Source organism: Laetiporus sulphureus, assembly GCF_001632365.1.
Source record: "Laetiporus sulphureus 93-53 unplaced genomic scaffold LAESUscaffold_68, whole genome shotgun sequence".
NCBI lineage: Eukaryota > Fungi > Basidiomycota > Agaricomycetes > Polyporales > Laetiporaceae > Laetiporus > Laetiporus sulphureus.
This window is the reverse complement of record NW_024468577.1, coordinates 35,215-53,580: the sequence shown is the minus strand read 5'-3', so window position 1 is coordinate 53,580 and position 18,366 is coordinate 35,215. Positions and strand designations below refer to the sequence as shown.

At 50.8% G+C, this 18,366-nt stretch overlaps 8 protein-coding genes across 8 annotated transcripts; 5 read left to right on the top strand and 3 right to left on the bottom strand.

The window, feature by feature from the left end:
- Nucleotides 1-428: 428 nt before the first annotated feature.
- On the top strand, nt 429-1,651 carry LAESUDRAFT_764112 (uncharacterized protein; the record flags this gene model as incomplete). The annotated part of the gene is made up of 7 exons (XM_040913383.1): nt 429-557; nt 612-808; nt 863-929; nt 979-1,026; nt 1,080-1,177; nt 1,226-1,426; nt 1,477-1,651. 7 exons carry the CDS (start codon nt 429-431, stop codon nt 1,649-1,651), a joined length of 915 nt encoding a protein of 304 aa, XP_040758723.1.
- An 807-nt stretch (nt 1,652-2,458) lies between these two features.
- On the top strand, nt 2,459-3,266 carry LAESUDRAFT_731705 (uncharacterized protein). The gene is made up of 3 exons (XM_040910096.1): nt 2,459-2,482; nt 2,541-3,069; nt 3,129-3,266. Exon 2 carries the CDS (start codon nt 2,546-2,548, stop codon nt 3,065-3,067), a length of 522 nt encoding a protein of 173 aa, XP_040758722.1. The 5' UTR covers nt 2,459-2,482; nt 2,541-2,545; the 3' UTR covers nt 3,068-3,069; nt 3,129-3,266.
- Nucleotides 3,267-4,103: 837 nt separating this feature from the next.
- LAESUDRAFT_816165 (uncharacterized protein) lies at nt 4,104-5,413 on the top strand. Its single transcript, XM_040914751.1, has 2 exons — nt 4,104-4,481; nt 4,556-5,413. Exons 1-2 carry the CDS (start codon nt 4,114-4,116, stop codon nt 5,034-5,036), a joined length of 849 nt encoding a protein of 282 aa, XP_040758721.1. The 5' UTR covers nt 4,104-4,113; the 3' UTR covers nt 5,037-5,413.
- A 922-nt stretch (nt 5,414-6,335) lies between these two features.
- On the top strand, nt 6,336-9,442 carry LAESUDRAFT_500067 (uncharacterized protein). Its single transcript, XM_040902704.1, has 15 exons — nt 6,336-6,435; nt 6,499-6,866; nt 6,922-7,106; nt 7,157-7,220; nt 7,270-7,314; nt 7,366-7,448; nt 7,501-7,689; nt 7,743-7,900; nt 7,957-8,129; nt 8,193-8,213; nt 8,267-8,573; nt 8,638-8,768; nt 8,820-8,947; nt 9,012-9,068; nt 9,131-9,442. Exons 2-15 carry the CDS (start codon nt 6,720-6,722, stop codon nt 9,147-9,149), a joined length of 1,707 nt encoding a protein of 568 aa, XP_040758720.1. The 5' UTR covers nt 6,336-6,435; nt 6,499-6,719; the 3' UTR covers nt 9,150-9,442.
- Nucleotides 9,443-10,257: 815 nt separating this feature from the next.
- LAESUDRAFT_717781 (uncharacterized protein) lies at nt 10,258-11,516 on the bottom strand (the record flags this gene model as incomplete). Its single annotated transcript, XM_040907368.1, has 5 exons — nt 10,258-10,296; nt 10,340-10,352; nt 10,423-10,441; nt 10,537-10,973; nt 11,035-11,516. 5 exons carry the CDS (start codon nt 11,514-11,516, stop codon nt 10,258-10,260), a joined length of 990 nt encoding a protein of 329 aa, XP_040758719.1.
- A 397-nt stretch (nt 11,517-11,913) lies between these two features.
- On the top strand, nt 11,914-12,378 carry LAESUDRAFT_717780 (uncharacterized protein; the record flags this gene model as incomplete). Its single annotated transcript, XM_040907367.1, has 1 exon — nt 11,914-12,378. One exon carries the CDS (start codon nt 11,914-11,916, stop codon nt 12,376-12,378), a length of 465 nt encoding a protein of 154 aa, XP_040758718.1.
- Nucleotides 12,379-12,436: 58 nt separating this feature from the next.
- Nucleotides 12,437-14,809, bottom strand: LAESUDRAFT_499830 (uncharacterized protein). Its single transcript, XM_040902703.1, has 12 exons — nt 14,761-14,809; nt 14,634-14,700; nt 14,536-14,580; nt 14,383-14,474; nt 13,477-13,831; nt 13,353-13,416; nt 13,220-13,296; nt 13,036-13,156; nt 12,830-12,981; nt 12,706-12,777; nt 12,512-12,644; nt 12,437-12,454 (listed from the first exon to the last, which is right to left on the bottom strand). The coding sequence occupies exons 2-11, from the start codon at nt 14,655-14,657 to the stop codon at nt 12,552-12,554; spliced, it is 1,095 nt and encodes a 364-aa protein (XP_040758717.1). The 5' UTR covers nt 14,658-14,700; nt 14,761-14,809; the 3' UTR covers nt 12,437-12,454; nt 12,512-12,551.
- A 1,626-nt stretch (nt 14,810-16,435) lies between these two features.
- Nucleotides 16,436-18,252, bottom strand: LAESUDRAFT_717778 (uncharacterized protein; the record flags this gene model as incomplete). The annotated part of the gene is made up of 11 exons (XM_040907366.1): nt 16,436-16,550; nt 16,646-16,710; nt 16,772-16,843; nt 16,903-17,027; nt 17,090-17,153; nt 17,204-17,308; nt 17,370-17,382; nt 17,454-17,635; nt 17,690-17,766; nt 17,826-17,889; nt 17,953-18,252. 11 exons carry the CDS (start codon nt 18,250-18,252, stop codon nt 16,436-16,438), a joined length of 1,182 nt encoding a protein of 393 aa, XP_040758716.1.
- Between the last annotated feature and the right edge of the window lie 114 nt (nt 18,253-18,366).

Below are 18,366 nucleotides of genomic sequence, written 5' to 3'. Positions count from 1 at the left end.
AATTTCAAACTTGAAGGTGCGATGCGATATAGCCTCGTGGTTACGTGCGTCATCTCTCACATCACTCGTATACTCAGAAGCTGCAGCTGCAGCTCGCTAGACCAACATTGGTCGACGTTTGGCCTCCACTCAGAAGCATGCTCCGTGCTACGAAATGGAAGCTTAGGAGAGCTCCCCCTGTGCCGGTCATACTGATCAATATGTGATGGCACTAATGGAGTAGACGGCGTTGTGCATCGTTGGGTCTTATCGTGGCAGATTGAAGTGCGTGTGAACAGCGTTTCATACGGAACATGCTCTCGTTGTGTGCCATGCTGTTTGCGCATGTCTGTCGTGTCCTACACATTTGGCTCAAACCGTATCTGCAGAGCACTATAGTACCACGTACTATTATTATTCGCTCTCACCTTTCCCTCCAATGAGCCCTCATGAGCATACCTTTGGGAGTCTACTTTATTTTGAACGTCGCTCACTGCAACATCGCAAGCCTCTGGAGCAATGACGACAAGGATCCTCTTAAATGCAGACTACCTGGTGCGATTACGGGCACGGAACAGGTAAGTTTCTTTCTCTCTGAGCCCTTGATTTGAACGGTCTGAGCTACGCCGTAGTGGGAGATCAGTCCATTACACTTCAATCTGCCTAATCGCAAACGCTATACGATCAAGAATGTCCACCACGGCCATTTCGCTTCATTCGAGAACGGTCCAATGCTCGGAGATGCCGTGTTTGGCACTCGTACCGAGAATTGGTGGGTAATCACACATATCGACATGGAGGGGGAATCCTCCGTGAAGGATGCGTACAGGTACGATCAGACTATCTAGATGTTTCATAAGCATATTGAGAAAGCATATCACAGCATCAAATGCTTCAATCGCCAGTCTGGGTTCTCATGGACTTTGATGGAGGAAGCAGACAACACACCGGTAGTAACACACGGTCTTCTGATCGCCGCTTGGCTCACATTTATAGTAGATCGAACTGCATCCATTCAATGACAGGGATCGACGATCGCTATGGAGGGTATGTACTGTTCTTATCGCCCTATAATTGGCGGCGCATTGATGGACATGCAGATCATTCCTCACCCTCAGCTCGAGGCTGTGTCCGAGATGCCAAGATCAATTCCATTTCACGATCAATCAATTTTGCAATTATCGAGTATATGGGATATGTCCGTTCAAAAACAGTATTCTTTCATTCGGCTTCTGATTTCACACAGTGAGCAGGAAACCGGTGCAGGCGCCGCTGGTGTAATATTCGAATGGATGCCCCTGCCGCAACATATCACGATCGAGTTCGTCGAGCCAGTTACGCTCAAAATGGGTGAACAGGCGATTGCTGGTATACAGATGAGCCTCTACAAAACAAATTTTGTATGTCTATCTGGTCTCATGCAATTGCGCGTGGGTCGTGTCACTTTGTGAGTCTCATACTAGAATAATGCACAAATGTCGGTACTCAACCATATAGACCTGAACTCCAAAATCTATTCAAAGGGTCAAGCGGGGAGACATTCTCGCTTGAGATCACCGGCTTCAAATACTACACCGACGAAAGTGCCCCCGATTCACCTGAGCGGAAGCACACCTATCATCTGCTATGGCGAAAAGATATCGTCTTCTGTGACTACCTTAGGAACAATTAATGCGAGTCCGTTTCTGTCAAACCGGGTTGGTCCGCGATCCATCCAGGCTTCTTGAGCAATAGAAAATGTAAGAACGAGAAGGAACGTCGCTCCGGGCGACTCAATCGCCGTCAAGCCGCTGTCTCACTCCTTGTTAGGGCAAAGTTCACAACAGGGGCAATAAAGTTGAAGCATCGCGTCCACGGCGTTTTATGTGCCCGTTATCGACGCGTTATCTGGTGTTCCACATTGTAGGTGCAGCGCGCCTTAGCTCATCGACAGCGCATTAAGGCGTAGCGCAATTTGGACTGAGCCCTAATTGGCACCACTTCCCACGTCATCGACCGGGCCTTCGATAACAGCGGCTTTTTCAAGCCCGACAGCTGGGAAGATATACCCGCCTGCCATTAATGCATTGCTTCCGACCGACAGAATCAGGGTATTTTCCCCATTTTACGAGAGCAGCCCACGTTCTTCGAGCAATGATACATCATATTACCGTTAGTTTGCTCGACGGTGGTCAGGTGACATCCTCCTACGAAGGCAAAGTGGCATGGTGTGGCTTCGTCGCTGTTACAGAATACCCCAGATGCACGATCAGGAGCCAACTGATGACACAGCTTGGCATATTCGCCTTGATGTAGTTCCTGATATTCCATAATGACCGCTTTCTACAGAGTTCCGTGGACATGGGATGAATGGAAGATGACCGCCATTCATCCGATTCGGTTCGGAAAGAGGGGCGAGCACTCTGCATTGCACGTCTCAGGACATTTAAAAGCAGGCCTCACCTAATCTCATTCCAACAATCCTTCGCTTCCATCATCAGCGTCTTGCTCAGTCGCAGGCATAGTGCGTACTGCTGCTGCACCGATTGATCGGCGTACGCTGACGATCTCGTCATCTGCAGTTGACATGGCGGATAAGGCCGGCTGGTATCGCTTCGTGCAAGTCACGAAATACGTCCGCGACGGACACAAGCTGTACCGCTCCTCAGCGCCGAACTATGTCCAGTCGGAGGGCGACAAGAGCCAGAAGCTCACGTCCACATCTGTGCAGTTTCTCACCAGCCAGAAGATCGACAATATCATCAGCTTCAACCAGTATATTTACACCGACAGCGAGAAGCAACTTCTGAAGAACGCAAACATCGACTATCTCCATCTTCCTATCGTAGACTTCTCTGCGCCGACGCTTGACCAGCTCCACAAAGCTATCACGTCCTACAAGGCTACGAATCATAAGAGCACCCTCGTTCATTGCGGCTATGGGCATGGTAGGACGGGCACTGGTGTGACAGCACTGCAGCTCGACTCCACGAGCGGGCAGAACCCACCTGAGTCGGAATGGGAATCAGTTAATCATGTGGAGGAAGATAAGCAGATAGAGGTATTGAGGCAGCTCAAGAAGGAGTACCAGAAGAGCGCGGAGCTGTAAGGGTGAGTCTTGATCTAGCATTTTTTGCTTTATCTGACCTTGGAGTCCCTTTATTTGGCAGCAGGAACGTCAGTGCGTTTGACTCTGTCGTAACGAAGCGCATGGCATCTGGTGTCTCGCCCACAGATAAATTGTCGCTGCGTTCGACTTGATTTTGTTTTGATTACACGTAAATGCATAATGCATCTCGTTCACCCAGTTTCGGGGAGTTCCTGAAGTGATTTCTGAGGCTGCCTTTCCGTTCCGCGTTATTGATAACTGGAAAAGTAGTGCAATACACCCGAATTGGTCAGAATTCGCAGCAGCCGCAGGGTACATAGAGGTCAGAGAGAACATACGAAGTTGTACAAGCAGAGCACGCTTGTCACTGTATCCTGTCGGTCAATGCGAGGTCTGCCGTCTCGATAGCAAGCCGAAATCCACGATAGTGCATACCAGGGAGCCACGGAAATATAGATGTGTTTTTCCTGACAGAAAATCGTCCCGATTCGCGACAATAGTTGGCAATGTCTTTGCAACATGCTGCTCTAGTAATAATGATGCGTTGCCGAGCATATGCCAAATCATGTTTAAGCCACATGGATTAGACGCGAATTGTTGATGACTGTTTTGGTGAAACTCTAGCTGGAGGCCTGGCCACCGAGCGCGACCTCGAGCTGCAACCGTCACCATCCTCGTCTGCCTACACTACTCGCTTTACCACCTGTTCTTCATTCGTGCACTGCGTGTATTACTTGCGCCGTATATTACCTGCGTATTTTACTTTTCGCTGCGAAACTATCAGCTCTGAGAGCACTCGATTGCGGACACCTCGACGACGCCTTTCGCTTATTTTACTCTCGGATATTCAGCTATATCAACAGCATCCTTCTCCGTTTCCTGACACACTCAGCGGTGACAGCTGGCGCGACCTGTCGCCTTCGCGACGCTCCCGTCCACCGACCGTTGGTCACCAGGTCTCGTCTCTCGTAGCTATATAACCCGCCCTCAAATTTTGATTGCTCTCCGATCAATCAAATTCACTCCGCTTCTGCAGTCATCAGGTCATGGCAGCGTCCTATTCTTCTCTCTTCGCCTCCGGGCTCTTCGCTCCTCTTCCTCAAGACAATGCTTCCCCTATTGATCCAACAGTCCCTCGACAATTATTGACTTCGCTCCATTCGTCCTCTTCCTCTTCACTGACGACCATCGGCGCAAACTCAATATCTGTACCCGCCAACGTCACGGCCGATTTGCCCCTGCATCATGCTTCGAATGCGAGCGTACGACCAAGCATGCGCCGTCGGCGTTCTTCCGTTGCGACGTCCATCACCGCATTTTCGTCTATGAATATCAAGAACTCGCGAGGCGGGCCATCTATGGGGAATCAATTGGGCCGAACGAGGAGTGGAAGCATCAGCGGGCATGTCGCTCGGTGAGTTCTTACCGAATCGCTCGATAAAATGCGTGTTTTGGCACTGACATGTATATGTCCTTTTTTGCGAATAGGCTTCGACGCGTCCCGCGGAGAGCGGCCCCGCCCCTCCTTGCGCCGCCCCCGAACGCACCACTTCCCGAGCTCCCGATCCCTTCTCCCATCAAGCCCAGCGGCTCAGATACACCTTCCGCATCTTCCGCCTCTGCCCCAGAACAGACGCATTCTACTACACCTCTTCCATTACTGGGTATCACCACGACTAATTACACGAACGTGGAGGTCCCAGCTATGCCCAAAAGACCGTCGCCACGCCGCACGTACACGCTCGATACTCTGCCTCCTCTCCCATCTCCCTCATTGCTCGATCCCTCTTCTTCGTTTCTGTCCATCTCTCCTGCGCAGTCACCGACATCCGCCGCATTCGCATCCGGTGTAGGCTACGCTTTCCCGTCGATGCTCGATCCAGCTGCTTTTGAGCCTGCGAGAGTCGACATGGAATCGGGGATGGACGTAGACTGCCCGAAACCGAGCGATGGTGAACGGATGGACTGATAGGATCATGATCAATTGCACGTTATGCGTGCGGTTTTGTCATGCCTTGCGCTTTTGGACGCGAGGTGTGTGGTGACTCCTGGCCATCCTCCGCTGTGCGGAGAAGACTATACTTAATCGTGGTTTTTGCATTTGCCCGCTTTCAAGTCCTATATCATTATTTGATAATCAAGGGTGATCATTACGGACCTTCATTCCGCCTCTTGCGCATCATGTATGCTCTAGTCAACCCTACTCGCTACGTTAACTACTAGTCTAGTGCTCCTATTCTAGATCTCCTAATCATAGTGCTTCCCGCCGATGTATTTCTATACTGTCTTGAGCATGATATTCTTCATGACTTAAACACTCCCCAGAATACACAAATTTTCTGAAGGAAAGCACATTTGCTGTTGCTGAGGCTTCTCTCAAAATCGAGTCCAGACGATTGAATCGTGGCTTCGATGACACACGGGTTCATGTCGATGTCCTTAGGTCTGCGTACCCTCGGTATAGGAATTTCTGATCGTACCCTACGTTTCGGGCAGACAAAGAATGCCTGAGCTACATTGAAAATTGAGGTCGCGTTCAAATGAGCGCCGTTGAGCGCTTGATGAGAGCGCCTGTCGCGAAGAGAGCGCTTATGTAAGTCAGCGCTATGGCATTGGATATCCTCAAAGACACCGCTGCGCATCTTGACATATCCGTGTTTCATTGTTCTTCCATGACATGTCATGATAGCCCGCTAGGCTATCTTGCACCGGGCATCGGGCATCGACGAGTCTGGACCTGGAACAACCCTTGTTCGTGACAGCAAACTGCGTTCATATGGCCACTAGTCATATAAGATCCGGTTTTGTTGAAAAAAATCCTAGCAGCAGGAATGTGCCCTGAACTGACAATGCTATGATCTTAAGGTGTCGTTTGTATCGCGTTCAGTAAGATCCAAAAAACCTGTATTGATGGATTGCTCCGTAGGGCTATTTTAGCTGCAAGGGTCGTAGCGTATGGCAGGGTGCATCAACGATTATTCTTCCTGATCCATTCAATCCGGCTTTGTCTCCTTTGACATACGTACGGCAGCCCGAATCAATGAATGTCATTTCGCGATACAATCTTCTCACGACGCCGTGAGGTAAGCACGAGGTTATCTCATGGTGGCAAAATGCGCAAGTCCGACACGCTTCGTTTCACCTTTTCCTACCACAGTCATTCATATCAAACGAACATGTCATCTGAAGCATTATTCACGCCAGGCATCGGGCAGCGCGTTAGGTGATCGTGAGATGAAACTCGTTGAAATCGAACATCGGCGATCAGGGCAAGCGGAAAGGCGGCTCAAGCCGGGTTGGTAAGGTCATGCAGGATTACACGTTGACTGGCTGTCCCTGTACCGTGTCCAATTGTTCGACCATCACAGGTGCGTGCCAGTCTAACCGATCCCGTTCAGCTGATTGAATGATGATCAATCATTGCTGTCAAGGACGAAGCACGAATAGCCACGCAATTCCATGCCTCATTGGATTATCGCGACTGCTTCCATACCTCTAACTCAATTGTTTGTTGGCGACATGCACGAGGAAAACATGAACATACTGACTCAGGTGTTTCAGAGGGGATATAGACCGCAATGTTTGATACTTTCTATGTCATTATATTGTCTTGCGCGAGCATCCCCAGCATTCACTCTCCTACCTTGTTCCAATGGTCTGGCCCAGCCTCAGAAGTCTGTCTCCCGGTATTTACACCATAACTAACCTCGCCTGCTACAACCGAGCAAACCTTCCGAATGACGATGAAAAAGCCAGCGTGACTTGCAAGATCCCCAGAAGGACTATGGACGCGGAGCAGGTCTGATACGCACAGCATCTTCGTTTTGCTTCGCTGACGGGCAATGGTTCCAAAGTGGGAAATCCAACCCTCGGAATCACAGAACGGCGGACGCTATACAATTAGGAACGTGAAGTATAATCAATATGCCTCATTTGAGATGAATCCAGAGGTCGCTTCGCCTGTGTTTGGAAGCCGAGGGGAGGGCTGGTGGGTCGTTACCGAGATGGACTCCAATCAATATGGCGAGGATACATACAGGTACGGTGGTATCCCATTTCATCTGTTTCTACCCTGACGGGACGTTCAAGTATCGTCTGTTACCATCACTCTGGTCTATCCTGGACGCTTCCAGATGAAGGAGACAATACACCCGTGAGTGCTGGGAATTCAACGATTGTATCCCCTCTTATTTTCGGAACAGATTGAACTTCATCCTTTTGCACGAGATCGTCGCTCCCTATGGAAGGTGACTACCTATTCAACGGCACTTTATCCAGCTTCTGATTAAAAAATCCAGATCGCGCCGTACCCTCCTCTGCCAAAACGACCATTTCCCTTCACGGACAGGTCGATTCTGTCGTTGCGCTCAGTCGAACAGACGTGTGTCTTTATCAACTCCTTGGCTATTTCCCTTCTGACCCATGCTCCACAGAGCGGACACACAGTACCTCCACGTGCAGTTTGAGTGGATAGCACTGCCTCCAAACACCGTGCTAGAATTCCCAGAGCCTCTCTTAATCGTATTTCACAGTGAAGTCATTGCTGAAGTGCAAGTCGAAGGTGAATTCAAAACAAATGGCCACATTCTTTTCGGTACTCTGAGGGCAGATGACACAAACGCGTGCGTCAGCTACGTTTAGTTGTGTCCATGTGGTGAATCATGCTGTGTCACAGGTTCGCATCGTTCGCATCGACGGTTGTACGTGACGATGATGTGCAAGTCTCCTTGGAGATCTACAAGTTCAAATACTACGCAGAAGAAACTCCCGAAAGCTCTCCTGACCGACAATATACCTATCGGCATGCATGGAAGAAGAACTTCACTTTTAAAGGTAATGCACTGCCTAAGGCCCTGCACGATCAAGCTTGTGCAACTCACTCTTTGAAGGTCTTCGTTCGTTCAGAGAAAGAGTGACGCTATGTGATTTCCGAATCACGGGCAGTGCCGATGACGATCATGGGCCGTACATGAAGTCAAGAGTCACAGTGAACATTGTCAATGCCTCGGTGTTTACCACTATGGCGACAATTTCTGTTGGAGTGTACATTGGTCAGACCAAGGTGCTCCCTTCTTTCATTCGTTGATGCAAGTCATGCGACTTATGCCCGATTCCGGCTCGTCAGATTGGCACAGGACACGCCAAGGTCTGCTTTGTGCATTCGCATCACAACATCACATTAAATAGTGGCTTTGATAGAATCTACAACTCCTTCCTGACACGAACACGATGAACGTCCAGTGGCAATATCGTCCTCTCAGTCCCGCCAACCAAGAGGTTCAGAACTTGATGGACCAATATTTCACGACCTCGCGCGACCTGCCCATCACGCTCAGCATAGAGAGCATGAGCGCCAACATCTGCGGCAACCTTGTGAACCTTCCGCGCTTCGACGTCGACACACGCATATCGGGGATAGGCATGCAATTCATACACCACGTGGACATCCACATCAGCGCTGTTGCCGCATTGTTACAGCGCCGGGTCTCGTTCTCGTTTGACATCGGTACGTTTCCCCTAACCCCACCGCGGGTGACGGCACCGTAACGCTGATGTGTGCACTGGCACAGAGAACCCCCTCGACGCGACCTTGGAGATACGCGATATCGAGCTCGACTGCTTTGTCAAGGGCGCGCATATCGCCAGCGTGAAACATCGTTTCTGGTCTCAGAATAAAAAGGCGCGGAATTTCATCATTCCGGTACGTCGGGTCCTTGGTCTGCGGGACTTTCAACTGACCTTCTTCGGACAGCCGAAGGAGAAGCAGACCAGTCCGCGGGTCCCGCATGCATGGCTTGTTGCAGACTTTGTGAAGACGATCCAGCTAGCTTGCGGCGGCGAAGCATTCCTGGATGTCAAAGTCAAGTCTGCCACTCTGCGGTGAGTTTGCAGCGGATCCATGTCTCTCACAAGACAACAGCTGAGCTCGGTGATTATCGCACAGAATCGACCGGTTCATACTGCAGGGGCTTACGTACAACCTGCACGATATCGAATTCAAGTGCGCGATAAATTCTTTGCATCGTTAATCATCCAAGCTTAATTGCTGATGTATCTCTTCAGACTGCATTGGTTTCATTGACGGCAAGATTCGGAAGGCTGCGGTGATTCATAGTATTGTATGTGCTTTGGATCACTCGCAATATCTACGTTCAGTTACGGCGGCGTACAAGACCGCTGGCTGCTTTCCGAAGTCAAAAATTGGACATTGCATGTTCACACGGAAGTAACAGGGTAGATAGACGTTATATATGTATGTACATACGTTCATCCCGTGCATCGCATGTCAATCATGCACATAATTGAATAGACATCGACGATCGACCGTCACCATTGCTCGCACTGCTGAAACGACCGCGTTTCGTCAGGATCAAGTTTCTCACATCTTTATGTCCCTACTCGGAGTTTGTCTATTTCAGTCGAGACGATCACTGCAGACTTTTCCTTCTAACTGTGTACTTCCCAGTCGATCCAGCTGACACGCTAATCGTCAATACAATTATCGTCACTACTGTGCCGAGTGCAGTCGCATGCGTCCTGCCTACTGTGGCCTGACATCAGCCAGATGAGAAGGTCGGACCAAATTCACAAACACAGAACGCTGCAGTGCGTCGACCAGCGTTTTGTTTTTTACTCACGGAAGCAATCGATTACGCATTCAGAATATTATGTCCGTGTGGAAGTACATGGGTGAGTATATATGTACTTGCGTACGTGTACGTGACTCATACGCCTGCGTATGGTGACGACTACAGTATAGCAAGATGTTCAATTCTTCTACTACTACCGCCGGGGAAGTACTATATCAACACGTGCGTGTACATTAAGAACAGCGTCCGGGCCATGGCCATGGGAAAGGCCGCGACGGTGCAAATGTTAGTTACGCAACCGCAGTCGCGGGGCTTGTCAAAATGTATGTAGAGCGTACAAGATTCATGAGATGTATAAGGCAGCTGCGAGGCGACCAAGTGCGCTTAGCAGGAATACGAGATAAAGGAGTCCGTGTGAAGGAGTCCGCGAGTCTCGGATGACTGATCAAGAATATTAGTTGGAACTCCGAGATGAGCTCCTCTAAGTTCGAATAGAGGCATGATTGAGGGGGGATAAGGGGATTGCTGACGTGGAGGCGGAGGGGAGAGCATTGCAAGACATTTCTGAAGGTTAGCCTGACGCAGGTCGGATGGACGGAGTCAGGGTGAAGGACCACAAGCACCAAAGAATATGACAGCCTGCATCGATGCACAAATTAGCAGCACTCCTCAGGCGACACACCAGGCCCACGTACCTAGGACGAACGCAGACGCATACATCGACTTCCAATGCAAGATCCATCGTGATCACTGATCACCACGTACGCTTCAGGCTCCAAAAAATCTAAAGGATAATCACCAAGAACAAGCACCAAGCATCACCGCTCTCCAGGCCGCATACACCCGCACCTCACTCCTCCATCCTCGCCTCAAACGCACACCCCGGACCCTCAACCGGGCTCGGGTAGTCCATCTGCACGCCCGTCTCCAAACCCGTGCCCAGCCCCTCGCGCTCCCTCACCGCAGGCTCGTACCCACCCAGACCCGGCGTGGACGGCACGCTCGGGAACCCATACCCATACTCAAACTCGCCCTGCATCTCCGCGGCGAGCTCAGACGCAGACGGCGTGAGCAGCGGGGACGAGACCGAATCTGCTGTGTATGCGCGCCGGAGAGCGGGACGCTTCGGCGGTGTTGCGATCGTCGGGAGCGGGAGGACGAGGGAAGGTGCTGGCTGGTCGGGCGTGGACACGGATGCGGTGGAGGACGTGGAGAACGTGTGTGCGTGAGAGGATGATGGCGGGAGTGCGGGCAGGGGCGCGTTCGGTGGCGGGGCAGGGAGGGGCGGCGCAGCTCTGCGCGGGAGGCGGCGGAGGCTAACGTGGGGGTAGCCATCAGCACACCAGGGCGCATATAGCCACCAGAAACGCGACTCACCGAGCGATATGCCCGCCTACACTCCCACTTCTCGTTCTTGCCAGCTGACCACCCACTGATGAGCCGACCCTCGATGGCAGCCCCACGCCAGCTACATGCGGCACCGACTGCGTCTGCCCGTGCCCAGGAGCATGGGCATCGTGCACACTGCCCGAGCGCGCGCGCGACACGAGCATCGTCTGCCGCGCGGAGGCGGGCTTGCTCTTCAGGGCGGCAGAGGGGTTGATCGACGTGGATACGGATGACTTGCGCCGCCGCATGTTCGGGCGCGGCGCCTCTGCAGCGGGTGGTGCGATGTGGGTCTGCATAGAGCTTTGGACGACGCTGCCATCAGAGCTTTCGTTGAGGCCTGTTAGGGAGAAGGAAGATGGGAGAGGTGTGAACGCCTGGCGCGGTGTGGTGGGGTCGAGTGGAGGGGCGTAATCATGTGGGAGAGGGGCAAACAAGCCGGAGGCAAACAGAGAAGAATAGGACGTCGACATATCGGTCTAATCGAACAGTTACTAAGATAGTTGACTAGGTACAAGTGAACCAGGTGGGGTAGAGGTAAGTGGTGGTTAGGTAGGAGCAGACAAGGGAGATCGGAAGCAATCGGGCAGTGGGGTTTAGGAGGACGAGGAGGTCAGCACCAGGCTACGGTCAGCAGCGCTGTGCGTGTCGGGTCGCTGGAGAGTGGCAGAGAATGGTGTTATTGTGGCGGAGCGCCGAAGGAGAGGAGGGAGCGGGCGTCGAGAGACGACAGTTTCAGCTACCTGGCGATGCACGCGTGCGGATATCTCTCGACACGGAACTTACTATGATCCGGGAGGATAATTGGGATTGCAGACAGGACAGGCGCGGTTGGGCTGTGGAGTCTGGACGAAACACGATCGACAACTGATGGCAACTGGTACGAAGGGACTGCACCGCAAAGAGCGAGGAGGAGGAGGAGGAGGAGGAGGAGGAGGGGACTTTAAGTGCTGCGTGGATGACGGCTGCGGCTCAAGGTCGTGGGTGAACGCTGTCGGCGGGAGGAGGAACGAACGCGCACAGCTCTCGCTTGGGGAACATGCAATCCAAACAACGCATCAACAATCCACGCCTAATTCACGTGGCTCATCAATTTCCCTCATAGCCTGCGGCGCCAACTTGGAAGCGACAACTGCATTCGAGCTTCCTGTCATGAAAACTGGTTCAGGAATGTACCTAGCATTTATACGAACAGTACAGGACTATCAGCCTCATTCTTGTGGCTTATCGGCTATTCGTATCGAGACTCGCAGCTTCCTGCTCGCTGTTGCGAAGATGAGTCCTGAAGTACTCGCAGCGTTCTCTGCCCGGATCCCACCGAAAGTGGTCCAATGATTGTCGCTAAGCCTCGCGCGTCATGAATTCCAGATCAGACTAGACCACAGGATAACAGCAGTAAATATAGACTACTCTGGATAATGATGGATGTCACATTGCATGCAATTGCATTGAGAAGCGCGCGACAGACCAGGTTCAATCCGACTGCATGCAGTGATGCCGACGGCGTATCACTCCATATCCACTGCCCGAACCTGCTCAACGTAAGTTTCAAGGAACCATACGAGGTGATTATTTGCGTCGCTGAGCTTCTTGACGACAAGCTACGCGAGTATGAGCACATTGCTAAGTTCACTATCCGGCAGGACAGAGTGGTAAACTTGCCTTCGTGAACATATGATTGCCCTCGGATTTAGGACGCACGTTAGTATAAATCGCACGCATATCCGAGTTGATCTGGTTGGTATATGGTCAGCGAAAGACATGCAGTGGAAAAGCGCACGCTGACCGTCTGCCAAATATTGACGATGAAATTCGTCTTGAAAGAAATGTCGGCGATGGCGGCCTTCGTTTCTCCCAAATCCTGACGGAACTTCTTCATTTCGTGGCGACGAATCCGACCTTCATAGCGACTTGCGTTTGAACTGATGTTCTGGCACGCTGAAGTTCCGGTCAGTCAGAGCAACAAACGTTCACAAGTGGAATCTTGGGTACGATTGCCTATATCCCCATCTAGGAAGTTCTGCACTACTCGACGGACCATGGAGGAAATCCCATCGAGTTCATTGAATCTCATGACCACCCCGGCGACGTCATCCTGCTTGTCCTTCATCTGCTGAAGGTATTAGTCAAACGTTTGAGTACCATCATCTGATCAGTTTGGTTTTGTATGACAAACCGAAATGAAACTCTCCAGCTCCAGGCGCAGATCGTTTCGGTCACCTTGCTCGACCTCACCGAAAACCGAACTCATGTCTGTAGTAGGTTCCAGCATCAGTTTGACAATAGTGATGATGATGAAATTGCCGCACTTCGCATTATGACAAGAACCTGAACCGCCTGCGCTTGGCTGTACTGAACCGCATCATCGAAGACCTACAGTATATCCCACCTTGATTAGCGCAGTGCCAATGAATTGCGACAATCCTCACGCACCTTCATATACTGTTGCCATTCCTTTCCTAACTGGATAACCGCGCCGCCTGTGTTCCTGATCTCCGCACTATCGAATGCGATGACATCACGCGCGATCCTGAGGCAATTGGCTCTGACGTTCCGGATCGTCTGCGAGAGCACGCTGACGTCCTCGTACGCCTTCGTCGTCTTTGTCGTCTTCGGGTCATGAGGTATGCACATGCCAGTTCCAGCTATCTGATGGTCCTGGGCAGGTGCTACGGTTTGTTCCACCGGTTTCGGTGTCACTGCCCTGGTGGACTGCAGCGCTGTAGATTGTGGTTGGCGCGTCCATTCAGAAATACCATTAGCATTATTCGCAACCGTTTCCTGTGCACTGCAAGAGATCAGACTTTAAGATAAGGACGGAGTGTACTGAAGAAACATTACCCAGTCCTTAATGACTGTGATCGATCATGAGGTATGCGCATGCCAGTTCCAGCTATCTGATGGTCCTGAGTAGGTGCTACGGTTTGGTCCACCGGTTTCGGTGTCACTGCCCTGGTGGGCTGCAGCGTGGTAAATTGTAGTTGGCTCGTCCATTCAGAAATACCATTAGCATTATTCGCAACCGTTTCCTGTGCACTGCAAGAGATCAGACTTTAAGATAAGGACTGAGTACACCGAGGAAACAATTACCCAGTCCTTAATGACTGTGATCGACCATGAGGTATGCGCATGCCAGTTCCAGCTAGCTGACGGTCCTGAGTAGGTGCTACGGTTTCGTCCACTGTTTTCGATCTCACTGCCTTGTTGGATTGCAGTGCGGTGTATTGTGGTTGGCGCGTCGATTCAGATATAACATTATCATTATTTGCAACCGTTTCCTGTGCACTGCAAGAGATCAGACTGTAAGATAAGGACGGAATACGATTGGAAAGTCGTTACCCAGTCCTTAATGACTGTGATGTTGATCGATCATGAGGAGGAGCTGGCTTTGATATCTCCGACGAGACCTCGGGCTGAGATCGCGGGATGATCTAAACGTCGATCAATATACTGCGGTCGTTCATAGCGGGACAGTGAGGACGCCGAACGCACCCACCAAAGCGATCGCTGGCTCTTCGTGAACGGATGCAGCTCTATCTGACTCAGGTGTGAGCAACACAGCATTTAGAAGGATTGTAAGCCGCGCTTACTGGTGTTTCGTCCGCTCCCTCCATGAGTGTCCACGAGAGATCCGACTGGCCATCGTAGCACGCGATGCTGCGGCGTATGTTCTCAATGCACTTGTCAAGATCGGAGTAATCTACGCGAGACACATACCTGTAAGCGTTCTTCTCAAATGACTCTTGGCCCGTATCGATGCGTGTGATAACCCACCACCTCTCGGTGCGACTCCCAAACACAGGCGTACCACGCGCAGGATTGAACGCGAAGGCAGCGTAATTGCCGTGCTTCACATTCTTTATCGTGTATCGCTGGCAATTAGGTGGGTTTCTAGCTGATGGAGTGATTTCCCACTTCAGCCTCGCTCAGCACCGTCGAATTCATTGGAAAAGTGCGCGAATACTACCTGCTCAATCGGCACGATCTCCTTGGGAATTCTACATGTGACATGATCTTTGTCGTCACTGCTCGGAAGGCTTGCCCTGTTACAGTGAGCGACGTTCAAAATGATGTAGATTCCAAGCGGGAGAGAGCTCATGAGGACACGGGCAAGAGGGGTGAGGATGAACGTGCTTCACAATCACTGGACCAATGAGCCATTCCCCAGCTACGATCCGAGCCCGATTCCTTTGTCCGGCCCGTGTCGGGCATGCGCACGCAGCATGGCATGGAAATCGGAGCATGTGCTATATGCGATCAAGAAGCCAGCAATTCATACCTGCCATGAGATCTGCCACGATAGGAGGACACAATGCGGACCGATGTGTGCACCCTGAACGCTATATGTATACTTGGCGGTCGCAATTTGCTGGCAGATTCTTCGGTGCCTCCATAAGTCATCAGGAAAACTCAAATCTGGCTTATCATCCTTTTATCCGCTTGCCATCACCAAATAAGACAGGAAGTCCGAGAAAGTCTCAGGACCTCCTTGTTTTGGACTTTTCTCCACATTGCGAGGCGAGCTTCTTATCGTGTGCTTATTTGGCTTGTACAAGCCAAAACAAGCGAGAACAAGTCAGAAAGGAGGTTCTCGAGCCACAAGTCAATTTGAGTTTTCCTGATGAACGTGATCTACATTCAAATTATTGAGCAACAAAGGACACCGAGCACGAATGTTTGATGCAAAAAAGGTCTGAAAGTTCCGTCGATCAACAAGTCCCCGATGTTCCCGTCCCGCGATAATCATGTGCAGGCACACGATTCAAGTCGAGAGGTTAATGATACCGATGCAGTAGCAGATGGCCTCACATGCACCGATCACAAGCCAACAGCATTCAATTTCAGAGCGAATGAAGTCACATCACGTCTGCCGTGTAGAGGCGGGCTTGTTTATCAAGGTGCCGAAGGCATCGATGAACAAGGATACAGATGACTTGCGCCGCGCCGCGGACTCGTTTCGTCCATAGCAGGAGAAGCCGTGTAAGCAGAGTTGAAGTCAACGTCGTCCAGCGTTCAAGTTGGCGCGGGCGACTCGGAGTCTATTGCATAAGTGCTCGGTGCACAAGTCACTGCCTGTGATAGCTATTGCCTAGTCGTTTGTGGCCCTAACCGGCGTCTCACTCCTTGCGCCCATGAGACCTGAGGAAGGTGGCGGCTGCCGGCTCATGCTGGGGCTGCACCATAATTTTCTAGATGTTTGCTGCTCGATGATTAGACTCACAGAAACACACCCATTTGACTCTTAACGTGGGCCAAAATCACTTTCAGTGCAATTTTGGAAACTTCTGCTTCTCAAATGAGTCACGCAGGCACTTAGCGAAAACTGCTGCCCTGCTTCAAGACATAGTTTTTCGCTGCTTAGTGTGTCCATTCAAATGACGCATCATCCATACTATCGCTCATTCGCCCGATCCCAGACAATTCCGAACAACAGGAGTGCATATAGATGATAGATGAAAGCTGTCACAGCGACAGATACAAGTCCACTGTGTAATTCCCGAATCAACCTGTAGTTTCGATATCGCTTAAGTATCTGACTGCATTCAATGCCAATGGCATACCACTTCACGTGCACTGGCACTGCCCGACCTGTTCAACATACGTTCGGAGAAGCCCCAGGAGGCGGTTATAGACTTTCTGTGCATTCTTCAGCTTGCCCATGAAGAACTACGTAAGTGTTAGGGACAATTTGCATTCGCTTACGGATGACACGGGCAGGGATACTTACTTTATTCAAACGGGCTCCTTTCCTTACACTCGGCCCCAATGTCTCGTGAATATCATGTAAATCCAAGCGGATCTAGGAGCATGTGTGTCTGTCAGCTCGTACAAACATGCTTTTTGAACCGGTATACAGACCGTCTGCCAAATGTTAGCGATAATTTTAATCTTGACGGAGACATTCTCGACGGTATCAAGAAGATGATGGCGGCCATCCAATTCTTTAATTTGCTGCTCTGATAGTGCAATGTCTTTCAGAAGTGCTGACGTCCCGGTCAATCAGAATCAATGATCTTTGCACCACCTAAAATGTGAGATTACTGACCCTCCCTCTCATTTCGTACCTCATAGATTGAAACGCAATTGGGTACAGCCCAAAGAATGGAACCCTGTGCAACTTTGGATCAGAAAGCAGATATCCTGCAAGCTATCGACGCACCACAGCGGAAATTAGAACACTTGGACTGAGAGTGAAAATGGCTGTCACGGCCGCGCCAACCCCTCCGGCGACCGCTGTAACCACCTCGATAGCCAGTGCATGAAGCTGACAAATCATTTGAATGTGAACATTTATCTCGTCACGCAAGGAGCAGCAGAATCCTTACCCGATCATTCAAACTGTGGTCCGTAAATGTCGTAAACACCTGATCATCAGACCGGAGGATGAATGAAGATGAAAATGGACTCACGCGGAAAGTTTGTTGCGAAGTTCATCCAAGTGAGCCCTTTCCCTTTCAAGAACGTTCGCAGTGCGCTCTTCCGTATGGCCTAACGCAGCATCAAGCCGTTCCGAGAATATGTGTACCTTGTCGGCGATGACGCTGAAGTCAGTGTTGAAAGAAAGTGCCTTCGTTTCCTTCTCCTTGACCGTCTGAGTGAACGCAAGTTAGTTGATTTAGCCTTAACGTTAGTTTGAATGACAAACCTCTATGAGATCCTCAAGCTCCTGACGCAGTTCTTCTCCATCGCCTTCGTTGACAATGTTAAATACCGCGCATAAATCTGTAATAGGCACAACCATCAGCAAGTTAACAACCGTAGTGGCAGGAGAAATGTCATACTCTTCAAGATGACAACAGCATCAGTTGCCTGCGTAAGGCTATTCTGGACTATTTCATCAAAGCGCTACAACAAGACATCGCCCCATTGCGTTAGCTACACCGAGAGACTCCCACAATGATTGCATACCTGTATGTACTTCTGCCATTCATCGCTCAGCTGACTGAGCTTTTGATCGCTTCTGATTACATTGCGTCGAGCGAGGTCTCCGGCAACCTCCATAAAGCCGGCTCTAATGTCTCGGATCGTGTCCGCAAGCCTCTTGATGTCCTTGAAGTCGTCTTCTTGACTAAGCGCTTTGTCGATGACATTAGCAGCTTCCTGCTTGGAGTCGTCGTCCGGTAACGCAGTTTGAACATCTAACTTGGCGTCTTGCTGAATCCTGTTCCATTGAGGACTGAGGGAGGAAACCGTTCGTGTGGTCGACATTGATTCTGAAGGACGTGGAGCTGAAGAGTGGGTGATAGATGTGGGTATGTCGCAAAGGAGACTTTTATGAGGCCGTGCTCATTAGATCTTCCGGGCGAGCAGAACATGGAAGGG

Excerpts from the sequence above, each read along its gene's own strand:
- LAESUDRAFT_731705 (XM_040910096.1), top strand. The coding sequence starts at position 2,546 with ATGGCGGATAAGGCCGGCTGGTATCGCTTCGTGCAAGTCACGAAATAC.
- LAESUDRAFT_816165 (XM_040914751.1), top strand. The coding sequence starts at position 4,114 with ATGGCAGCGTCCTATTCTTCTCTCTTCGCCTCCGGGCTCTTCGCTCCT. Across the intron at positions 4,482-4,555 it reads ATCAGCGGGCATGTCGCTCG|GCTTCGACGCGTCCCGCGGA; the intron begins GTGAGTTCTTAC and ends TTTTGCGAATAG.
- LAESUDRAFT_500067 (XM_040902704.1), top strand. The coding sequence starts at position 6,720 with ATGGTCTGGCCCAGCCTCAGAAGTCTGTCTCCCGGTATTTACACCATA. Across the intron at positions 6,867-6,921 it reads GGACTATGGACGCGGAGCAG|TGGGAAATCCAACCCTCGGA; the intron begins GTCTGATACGCA and ends ATGGTTCCAAAG. Across the intron at positions 8,948-9,011 it reads GTCAAGTCTGCCACTCTGCG|AATCGACCGGTTCATACTGC; the intron begins GTGAGTTTGCAG and ends ATTATCGCACAG.
- LAESUDRAFT_499830 (XM_040902703.1), bottom strand. The coding sequence starts at position 14,657 with ATGGAGGGAGCGGACGAAACACCA. Across the intron at positions 13,417-13,476 it reads AATGGCAACAGTATATGAAG|GTCTTCGATGATGCGGTTCA; the intron begins GTGCGTGAGGAT and ends GATATACTGTAG. Across the intron at positions 12,778-12,829 it reads TCGTCAATATTTGGCAGACG|ATCAACTCGGATATGCGTGC; the intron begins GTCAGCGTGCGC and ends TATACCAACCAG.